We start from the raw sequence: 12,500 nt of genomic DNA, 5'->3' as shown, positions 1-12,500 counted from the left end.
ACCAAGCTCCCAGAAACAGCTGTTGGACTCGTAAAACTCCTTACTCAACAATCCCCTTAATTCCTGATATTTCTATTCTGTGTAAGTCGGACTTTGTTTTTATATGTGTACATATGTACACTTTTATATTAAGTGTATTTAATATTTTTTTGTATATCGACTTGCCTAACCTGCGTGTCGTTACATTTACTCCTATATATATATATATATATATATATATATATATATACAAGAATGAGTGAACAAACGAAAGAAGAAAACACTCAACGCCATTTACTAAGAGGTACATTTTTGTAGTCATTTTGTACTTCCTGCATTCCTCCATTCGGGAATCTGAGACTGAGCGAGCCAGGTCTCTGTTAGGAGCCTTCGAAACTTTAAGTTGTGTGTGCGTGAGTATGCGTGTCCTGATGTTAATGTTTGTCTTTCACCTAATAGTCGATGTTGCAAATTAACGTTTTGCAACTTAACAACTTAACAGTTCGGCAAAAGAGGAACGATAAAATAAGAACCAGACTTATAAAGAAAATAAGTACTTGGGTCGGTATATATATATGTGTGTGTGTGTGTGTGTGTGTGTGTGTGTGTGTGTGTGTGTGTGTGTGTGTGTGTGTGTGTGTGTGTGTGTGTACATGTTTGTTTTTGCGTCTGTACTTGACCCCGCGCCACCGCTTGACAACTGGTGTTGGTGATTTTATGTCCCCGTAACTTAGCGGTTCGGCAAAAGAGAAAGATAGAATAAGTACTAGGCTTAGAAAAGAATGTACTGGGGTCCAGACTTTCGACTATAAATTCTTTAGGGCGGTGCCCCAGCATAACCGCAGTCTAATGACTGGAACAAATAAAAGATAAAAGATAAAAGAAATGCTGGCAACATATACATTCACTCAAACAGGGACAGAGATACACGCTCGGACAACAAATATGCCAAGGTAGGCTAATTAATAAATACTTAAGCAGAACAGTTAATTGCTAAGGTCAAATGCGACATCACAGGTGCAGCTGGGACAATCAATTAAAAAATTGAAAATCGGAGTATATCTGTTTTTATTTATTTATATAGGGTTCTTTTTGACGCCCAAGTCATCAAAGCCAACGCTTTCAAGAAATAATAACGGCCATCTACTCTGCTCTCACAAGAAAAAGGAAAAGAGCAAAATAGAAAAGAAGACAATGTATAGGATGAAAGCTTTAACAAAGTATATATGTAGGTGTGCGCTTGCACACACACACACACGCACACACACACACACAGACACACACACATACACACACACACATATATATATATACAAAAACAAACATATATATATATACATACAGACATAGGTATATGCATGTCTATGTATGTATATATATATATATATATATATATATATATATATATATATATATATATATATATATATATATATATATATATATATATATATATATATATATATATATATATAGCTATAAATATATGTTTATATATATACTTATATACACTAACGCACACACACACATATGTACTTAGTTATTTAATTATGATATACGCAAGCTTATGTTATTAGTTCCAACGTACGTTTCACCGTAGTGGGTTGTCTGGAACTCTGCGTTGTTCCAAGTGCAACTGGATGCTTAACTGATCATCTGAGAATACTTTATTGCACTATGCTACAATAAACTAATATACGTATGTACGTACGTACGTAAGTACCTACCTACCTACCTACCTACTTACTACCTTCCTACCTACATACATACATACATGCATGCATGCATACGTATACATACATGCATATATATATATATATATATATATATATATATATATATATATATATATATATATATATATATATATATATACAAAGCACACACAGACATTGCCAACAACAAAATTACTTAGCAATTATCACGTAGACAGTCTGAAAAAAACAAACAAGACAAACCAAACCAAACAAAAAAAAAAGAAAAAAGTAAAAGCAAAATCTCAAAGAAAATCTCAAAGAACCTTGCAAGACATCTCCATTTCTTTCTTATCGCGCAAAGAATTGAAAGACATAACAGAAGTGTTGTATAGAAATAAGGTGACGGCTAACAACCGCTTTAGTGTAGCAAAAATAGGTTTCCAATGTCTAGTGTTGCTGTTCTCTGCAACTTTCCTCTGTCTATAATCATTGCGTAATAATCTGTCATTAAGCTTTTTTTAGCGAAGCAATTGTGTATCACACCATTTCGGGGTTGTACCAATTAGTATACAAAATGATAGGTTTACATTTCTTGCCTGCTATAATTGTGCAGTAATTTAGTCTAAGATGTCTACATCACAGTCAATGCTGCACGACATTATAATTACTTGTTATAGTTGTGTCAACGTGAAGACGCTTAAGCCTTGTGCTGAGAGTGGTGCAGTCATAATTGTAAGATAATACTTTTCCATTTCCGCACCGTGCGATGCGTTGTATTTCTTGAGCAAAACATTTCATTTGATGCTGCTCTGGTATCACTTCGATATTTGACGCCTAGTACACTATGCGCTTGTACAGCCAATGTCGATTTGATGGTAGACGGACAATCCGTCGACAGATAGTTGGCCGACTGAAAATTGGCCGAGAGACAACTTACAGATTCACCCGCTTCCTTGATCTTGCTGGCCTTGTACCAAAATGTGAAACCATCATTATTATTGTTAAAGCGATAGATTGGTCAAATCATTAAAATATTGTCCAATCAGCCAATTATCCAATCGGCGAATTGTTTGTCTGCGAATTGTCGGTCGGCGAATTGTCTGTCGACGAATTGTCTGTCTGCGAATTGTCTGTCGGCAAATTGTCTGTCGGCAAATTGTCTGTCGGCGAATTGTCTGTCTGCGAATTGTCTGTCGGCGAATTGTCTGTCGGCAAATTGTCTGTCGGCGAATTGTCTGTCTGCGAATTGTCTGTCTGCGAATTGTCTGTCGGCAAATTGTCTGTCGGCGAATTGTCTGTCGACGAATTGTCTGTCGACGAATTATCTGCACACGGATATGATGGTGAGAGCGAATTAATGTATACTACAGATATTTTTCTGCGCAGGTTGTTCAGCAGGAACTCTTGGAACCTCTATCTATTGTTTACAAAAGAATCCACCAAAGATATGTCATTTATGTCTAAAAAATATTGTCAATTGTCGTTCTTGTCTCGTAAAATTACGGCTGAATATCTGGTATTATAATTGTTTTAATTTTCTCCGGCACACAAAGAGAGAAAACCTGGAATAGGATTCGATCGTATTTTGACCTCTTGAAATATATCATAATCTTCACAATATTTGCCGAATGAAATAACGATAAGAAAATCAGTACGGAAATATACAACAGTGGACATTTGTCGTCGTAGGATCATAAACATTTAACTTAATCAACCCATCAATACAAACAAAAAACAACAACAAAACAAAAAAAGTATTTATGTTATTATTAACATATTTCATGTACAGTCCATTAAAACCTGCCACCCCACCAACAAAAAAATCAAAGCAAAATAAAACAATACAAAAACTGAATATAAATGCAAAGAGGAAAAAAACCCAACAATATCAGTCAATGACAAATATTACCGTATTTTGCAGTATGGAGGACAACCCAATTTTTCTTTTTTATGAAAAATACCTTGAAAATTATCATACGTCTTCCAGAACGCTAGTTTAGAAGTTGTTGAAATCAGCCGCTTACAAAGACTGTTATTGCATTATTTAAAATTTTCAAATAATTTTTCTATACTATAAAACATTTGATTTAACTAAGATTGTTGATATAAATATAATTGTAATTACACGGTCAATAAAGAATAGCTTTTAAAAAGTCTACTGCAACTAAACTACCACTGTCATGCTGTTTGCTTTAATAGGAGTGGTGCTGTAGCGCCATCTATTGAGAAATTATGAAAATTTAGTTTCTCATCTGAATAATAGTTTGTTTTTTTCTCCACACTCGAATGTCTAAAGTTTTACTCATTCGCTACAAAGCTCTCACTGGTTTCACAAGCCATTTTCAGTCTTGCAAATTCTGTTTTTTTTTCTACTCTAAGCACAAAGCCTAAAACGTTTGTGGAGGAGGAGGCCAGTAGATTAGATCGTCCCCAGTACGCAACTGGTACTTAATTCATCAACCCCGAAATGATGAAAAGCAAAGTCGACCTCAGATATAATATTGTATTTAGACTTGAGGTAGTACATTATCCCAAAGAACATAGAAACAGGACAGTCCGCCAATTTTGTCTTATTACAAGCATTTAGCGTGTGCTCGCCAGGCACAGTCCAATTGTGTGGACAGAGCTTTGGTTAACAGAAAGAGAAAATTTCCAAGAACTACATTTCCAAAACCAGGGTGCGTCTTCCTCGATGCAGAGTCTCCCATGCCCCCAAATAGGGTACATTTTATATTTCCCATCAAACGAAGGGAGATAACTTCGAATGTACTTAATCGTAACATGTGTAGGTCGTTCTCATAAAATACCAATGAAATTTCTTTCGGTGTAAGCTACATATGCAATACTTATCATCTTTACTACATTGTTGTTCACGCATACATATGTAAACACACTCACACAAACAAACACACACACACACACACACATACACGTACACACACACACGCAGACATACACACGCACACACACAGACATGGCACATCCGTTTGTATATTGGGAGTAAAGTAAAAAATTAAAAAAATCATTTTACACTTACAGTCGGTAAAGTTTCGGCATGTTGGCGAACAGCATATCTGGAATCTCCGTTATCTGGTTATAGTTCAAACGTCTGGAATAATAATAATAATAATAATAATAATAATAATAATAATAATAATAATAATAATAATAATAATAGTAATAATAATAATAGTAATAATAATAATAATAATAACAATAATAATAATAAGAAGAAGAAGTACTGAAGAAACTGTAGAAGACCAAGGTAACAATTATTCCTATTATTGTTCGAATTATTCAATTGGTGCACTTGGCACAAAACCCAAACTGTGGCCTAGGAGACTGAAACGGATTGGAACTGAAACTCGCGTCGTCGACTTCCAGAAAAGCACCCTTCTATATTCTGCAAGGATTCTAAAAAAGATTCTTGTCACCAAATCTCAAGATAAAAAAACCCTTCTGACTAAATTAGCACGCCCTAGTGTACTACTACTACTGCTACTACTACTACTACTACTACTAATACTACTACTGCTACTGCTGCTGCTGCTGCTGCTGCTTAATAATAATACTCCTTTATACTGGAAGCGCACGGCCTCAAGTTTGGGGGAAGGGATTAGGATTAAGTCGATTACGTCGACTTAATCAACGTCGGCGGAATTTGAACTCAGAACGTAAAGCCGGAAAAAATGCTGCTAAGCATTTTGTCCGGAGAAATTTTATTTGTCTCAAGGGCACAAGATCTTGGAACAGTAAAAGGACGGCTTAAAATAAAAGAGTGATGACGGTGTGGTGGGTTGCAATGAGCAAAAAAAAAAAAATTTTTTAAAAGAGCTGGCCAAACATAAATAAAAAGAAGGTAGAATAAGTACATCAACCAGTAAAGGTTTCCAATACAGGGTGTGTAGCAATCATCTAGTGCAATTCCGGGGTAGCTCATAGCAAACCTCTGATCACCTTGACATATCAGATCAAATACGAAGTTCTCTTTCAGTTTCTTGTTTCCTGTCTATCTAGAGTCGCAGGGTCAGAACAAAATCATTTAGGCTCATCAATCTTACCACTGTCATTCAGCTTTCATAAAACACACTGCAGTGAAGTACCCCACTTCTTGACCCTCTGGTCTCTTTAAGTGGTACTTGAAGAGTGAAGGGGGTTGATGAAGGTTTGACCAGAGATGAAAAGAATCTGTACTGAAGCCTTTCAACTTTGTCCATCACACAATACCCTTTGCCATTGCCATCAAGAAAATGAAGAAAAGACGCTCATCTTTGACAAAGGAATTTGGCGCGTTGATCTTCGCGGGATTGCTGGATGTTTTCCACACGTAATGGCAGCTGTTCGACGCGAGGTCATAAACCAATAAAATACGAGCATACTTCGGTGGGATTCGAAATCCGTCCGGCTACGACCACATTAACAAACCTGTTACTATAAAGATCAGTGGTTCTCAACCGCTTTTTACAGATGGACCCCTTTGATTACGATTCTATCTTGGTGGACATCCATAGCTATTCGATGTTTTTCATACATTCACTTGTGTAGGCTTAAGTATGTAAAACGTTAAAGAAAGATACGTCGCCGTTTCTAGCAATAACAACATCTAAAGAAACATTTTCTTCATAGACCCTTAATATACTATTTTGCTTGTGTGAACGCCCAAGAATCTTATATGGATCTTCAGGGGCGATAGGGCCCCCGATTGAAAACCACTGATATACATGCTACAGAGAAATATTTAACCATCTCTGTTCGAATAGACATTACTGTTTCTCCTCCAACGACTCATAGAGCCGCTTACGAGGTTTCCATGGCGTATAAGTGACCGGACTGAACCCGGAACCATGTGGTTCGTAAGCAAGCTACTTACCACACAGCCACTCATCTATCTATCTATCTATCTATCTATCTATCTATCTATCTATCTATCTATGTATCTATCTATCTATCTATCTATCTATCTATCTATCTATCTATGTATCTATCTATCTATCTATCTATCTATCTACCTATCGATATATATATATATATATATATATATATATATATATATATATATATATATATATGACGTCACATCAGAAACGTAATTAATGACTTCTATTACGAACGTAATTATAGTTGGTCCTTTAATGACGTAACGAACAAGAGTCTATTTATGACGTAATTAACTACATTCTCTTAGCAACGGAATGTAATGACGTTTCATTTGCAACGTGATTAAGAGTGTTCTTTCGGTGCTATAATTAACTAATGCTTATTAGTGGCGAAAAAAATTGACATTATATTAGTTTCGATTTGTGATGTAATTTTAGTAGGTTCTACAGCGACCCAATTACGACAACAGCACCATTAAGGTGTTTCATTATAAGGCATAATTAAAAGCGTTCCATTAGTGAGATAATTAGTGATGTTACATAAACAACGCCATTGAAATTTGGATCTTTCACGACAAGCGAAACGGAAGATAGATCGTATGTACGAGTACACACACACACACACACACACACACACACACACACACACACACACACACACACACACACACACACACACACTTCTATTAAAGTTATAAGATCTTCACAAACCGTCACACAGGACTTCATGTTCCCATTTGTTGGACATGCTCTACCTTAGGTGTTCGAGTACTGTTTTTCTTCCTCTTTGATTTGCATTTATATACTTACTAGTGGGTATATATATATATATATATATGTGTGTGTGTGTGTGTGTGTGTGTGTGTGTGTGTGTGTGTGTGTGCGTGTGTGAGTGTGTGTGTATGTGTGTGTGTGTGTATGTGTGTGAGTGTGTTATGTGTCTATGTATGTATGTGTGTTGGTTGGCTTTTGGTACTTAAGCCAGAACGTACAATTCAAAAAATCCACGTTATACAATTAAACAAGTTATCTATCTGTCTATCTGTCTATCTGTCTATCTACCTATCTATCTATCTATCTATCTATCTATCTATCTATCTATCTATCTATCTATCTATCTATCTGTCTATCTGTCTATCTACCTATCTATCTATCTATCTATCTATCTATCTATCTATCTATCTATCTATCTATCTATCTATCTATCTATCTATCTATCTACACACACACACACACACATGCACACACAATATGTGTCAATCTACTCTTTCCATTTGTCTCATAAAAACGAAAGATATCTATTAAACTATGATTTATTATTTGCATGGATTCATATATCCTAGGCATGCCTCGCATACCGAGTATTCATGCAGTAAACACCATGTGTGTGTGTGTGTGTATTCAGGAGAGGAGGTGCAACGCCCATAAGCCTTTTTCATAGCGTCCATGACTAGTAAGAGGAAGGGAGAAAGTTAGCCTGCGACCGGAAATCCGGCCTGAATGCATGCCACCGAATGGAACCGGTTAAAAGCATGCATGAACCAGCTGGTAGCTTGAAAATGGCTGACGGATTGAGTCTGGCACTTAAAGAGGTGACTGCAGCTACACACCACTCACTGTTACTTATTACTGAGCGGGAGATAGAGAGATAGATAGAGAGAGAGAGAGAGAGAGAGAGAGAGAGAGAGAGAGAGAGAGAGAGAGAGAAAGGAAGAGAGAGGAAGAAAATATTTGTATAGAGAGACTAACGGGAAAAAGAGAAGATACACACGCACATACATTATATATATATATACAGCGAAAGAGAAAGAAGAGAAGAGTGAGATGGAGAGAAAGAGAGAAAGATAGTGAAAATGACAAAGGTTAATAGCGATAGTGCCTTGTATTATTTGCAAAGGAGGCTAACAAGGCAATATATTTTAGGGGCAGTACGTGAAATATGTCGGTTTTGCAAGGAACGTTAGAATCGTGGCTAAATCGACCCCACCTACTTGATGATAAGAAGGTATAAATAATATACAAGAACTTACAGCTTGTGTGTGTGTATATCCGTGTGTTTGTGTGTGTATGTGTGTGAGAGAGAGAGAGTGAGAGAGAGTGTATACTAGGCGATGTTGCGTAGACACTGACAACTTTGTATTCAGTTTCAAAGTAGAAATACATTGAGAATGAGAGAATATATGTATGCATGTGCGCGCGCGTATATATATGTATGTATGTATATATATATATATATAAAAGTATGCATGTATATATATATATATATATATATATATATATATATATATATATATATATATATATATATATATATATATACATACATATATATATATATACATATATATATGTATATATATAGTTATATATATATACGACGACGACGACGACGACGAAGAAGAAGAAGAAGAAGAAGAAGAAGAAGAAGAAGAAGAAGAAGAAGAAGAAGAAGAAGAAGAAGAAGAAGAAGAAGAAGAAGAAGAAGAAGAAGAAGAAGAAGAAGAAGAAGAAGAAGAAGAAGAAGAAGAAGAAGAAGACATAGAACGACGAGTGGAAATAGAGAGGAAGAACGAAGGTATGTGGGTGAGCAAGGTAATACGTAGAAGAAAAAAGAGAAATAAAAAGAGAAAATAAAAGAAAAACAACAACCTCGGCAACAACAACAACATTAAAATCAAAGTTTTTACCAGACAACAATAAACAGCGGTAGATAAGGAAACAGCCATAGTCTCGTAATATTATTGGTCACTTCAACTCTGATATCGCATCACATTAAGCCTTCTATACAATATTGATTTCGCATTCTGAAACACGTTCGTTTACTTGTTTCAGTCAGTGGAAATTTGACTGCGACCATACTGGAGTACCTACTTCAAGTGTTTTACACGATTATGTCGTCATTGTATTTATTTTTCACTTTGGTTCTTTATTTCATTGATTCCTTCCTTATCCGTCGAACCCGCTAAGTCACGTTTTTGACATAAAATAAAGACAACTCAATGTGAATGTGTTTCGAAACACCACGAAAAACATTTGGATAAGATATTAAGTATCCAACAGTCGTACAAAGAACTTAAAGAAACAAAGCCATCTAAACAAAAGAGAATATTATGTCTTGGAAATGAATGATGCATTCTTTTCTACTCTAGGCACAAGGCCTGAAATTTTTGGGGAGGGAGCCAGTCAATTAGATCGACCCCTGTACGCTAAGCATTTCGCCCGGCGTGCTAACGTTTATGTCAGCTCGCCGCCTTGTGGTTAAAAAATATTGAGTATGTATATCATATATGATGCATAGATGCCAGGGAAATACGGGCAGTGTATCACGTGTCGCACAGGACAGGCAAAGGGCTAGAATGGAAGATTAACTGCAATCTTCCAATTAAACATGAAAGCTCATGGCTCAATGGCTACAGCTTTATCGATGCATTATTGAAACGTCGGCGATGTCAATAACATTTTTACGGAAGAAGTTTTTATACAAGAAGAATTATATGGGTGAGGTGCTTAAATAAACTTTATGTGTTGTAGAGTTTTCTTGCTTGAATAGGCGCAAGCATGAATAAATGGATAAGAAACAAAATTTGTAACAACGTGATGTCAAGTTCAGTTTCAGCACTTGGGTAAGTGTCTTCTATGATAACTCAAGACGACTAATACCACGTGAGTACGGTGGCAAACTGGCAGAAACGCTCGCACGCCAGGTGAAATGCTTAGCGGTATTTCGTCTGTCTTTATGTTCTGAGTTCAAATTCCGCCGAGGTCGACTTTGCCTTTCATCCTTTCGGAGTTGATAAATTAAATACCATTTGCATACTGTGTTCGATCTAATCGATTGGCCCCCACCTCCCCCAAAATTTTAGGCCTTCTGCCTAGAGAAGAAAAGAATATTTTAACTCTGATTAAGGTGGAGAGCTGGCAGAAACGCTAGCATGCCGTTCTTCCTCTGTTACTACTACGTATCTCTCTTTACCCCTCTCATTCTTCCTTCTGTTACTACTATATCTCTCTCTTCCCCCCTCGTACTTCCTTCTGTTACTACTATATTCCTCTCTTTCTCTCGTTGCTCACCTATTCTTCTACTTCCTCCCTTTGTTTCTCCCTCTACCACTCTCTCTCTCTCTCTCTCTCTCTCTCTCTCTCCCTTACCCCTGCATGGTCACATGCTTCCGGTCAATAATCCTTTTCTTCCTTGGCTATCGCCGAACAAACACGGGAACTTACTTCGTCCCCACTTTCAAGTTCGTGCCTCACAGCGTTCATATACACATAATTTTTCACGTCTGGCCGCATGACCTTTTCCGTTTGTTTTCCTGTCTTGTTTTTTGTCCGCCACTACATTCCTCCATGGCACAGGTTTAATTTGTGTATACAAATTTAATTTGCGGTCCATGGGAAGAGCCGTTTTAACGATGCGTCAAAAGACTGCCCAACTCTTCGAAACGCCGGTGTTAAAACGGGGGTAGCTGATGAAGGAAAATGTTCTCTATGTGGCTTGTGTGTTTTCTGTACTCTGGTTATTATTATTTCTTGTCTACGTTTTGTTTGCAATGTCCTGTACCCAGATATGCACCTATATATACAGGTAGACGTAGGTATGCACACACCTGTACGTATATATGCATATACTCATTTATTATTTGTTTATATATATATATATATATATATATATATATATAAACACGCACACACATAGGATCTTTCTGGGAACAGTGATTCTCGCAACAAATAGCGTATAAATATTAGTTTATGACGTCAACAATATATATATATATATATATATATATATATATATATATATATATATATATATATATATATATATATATATATATTTATATATATGTATACATACACACGCATACAACGAGCTTCCACACAGTTGTTCCGTAGTAGAACTGAACCTACAACCATGTGATTCCAAAGTGACCTTCTTAATCATATACAGCCCTGCTTGCCCCTAGGTTTATACCTGCGTTTAAAATCTATGTTCTAACTGCAAACGTTAACTGTTTCAGTTAATATTGCATCTTATCTGAGGTTAAAAATAACTAACATCTGACGAGAGACGTTACGTCAAAACTGTTTGCGTTAGCAGCAAGTTTATACTTTATATATTAGAAATTCATTATGTAAAGTATCCCTATATTATTCATCCTATATCATTAAGTTCTGGTTGAGGATTTATTTAGTTACTACATTTATCAGATATTGTAGCTCCACAAAGTGAAAGAGAGAGAGGAGATCTTGTCTGCTAGATTAATGTATATAGAAAGATGTGATATAAAAAGGCACAGTAGACAAAAAATTGCAAATAAAAATTGAAACACACTTACATTCGCACTCGCTCTCTCTTTTTCTCTCTCCCTATGTATATATATCTCGCTCTGTTACACACACGCACACACACATACATATACATGCATATATAAATTATTTTCGAATATGTACATATATGTATACAGGAGTATAAGCATAGATACAAACACACACACAAATACATGTGCATATATATATATATACATATATATATATATATATATATATATATATATATATATATATATATATATATATATATATATATATATATATATATATATATATATATATATATATTTGTTTAGATAAATTACATATATATCGGAGGTGGTGGGCAGCTGTTTTTTATATTTTCTCTTTTTTCCCAGCAGTTTGTTTATTATTTCTATTTTCTTAAGTCGTGTAATAATTTCAACAAAATTAAAAGCAACTGAAAAATAGATAAAAAAAAGGAAACCCTAAAAACAAATACAAATGAAAGATATGCAAACAGAAAAAAATCTTTAGGAATAGAGGGAAAAAGACAGAAAGCAAGACAGAATACTGAAGGCAAAGAGAAGATAAAAGAGGGTGGTGTGTAGGTGGAATTAAGGAGGAGGAACAAAGGAAATCTGAATAATAACGG

The 12,500-nt window shown here is 35.7% G+C and overlaps 1 protein-coding gene across 4 annotated transcripts in view; it reads right to left on the bottom strand.

Annotated features, from left to right (window-relative positions):
* Positions 1–12,500, bottom strand: part of LOC106880782 (protein slit) — a 383,833-nt gene that overhangs the window by 178,232 nt on the left and 193,101 nt on the right. For all 4 annotated transcript variants that reach the window (XM_089362359.1, XM_089362357.1, XM_089362360.1 and 1 more), the window contains exon 4: positions 4,714–4,785. In XM_089362359.1, the coding sequence (XP_089218485.1) occupies positions 4,714–4,785 (72 nt within the window). The remainder of the gene's footprint in view (positions 1–4,713; positions 4,786–12,500) is intronic.

The sequence above is a fragment of the Octopus bimaculoides genome, chromosome 14 (genome assembly GCF_046866305.1).
Source record: "Octopus bimaculoides isolate indiv1 chromosome 14, ASM4686630v1, whole genome shotgun sequence".
Taxonomy (NCBI): domain Eukaryota; kingdom Metazoa; phylum Mollusca; class Cephalopoda; order Octopoda; family Octopodidae; genus Octopus; species Octopus bimaculoides.
The sequence above is the reverse complement of the archived record's forward strand: the minus strand, read 5'-3'. Positions and strand labels throughout refer to the sequence as shown.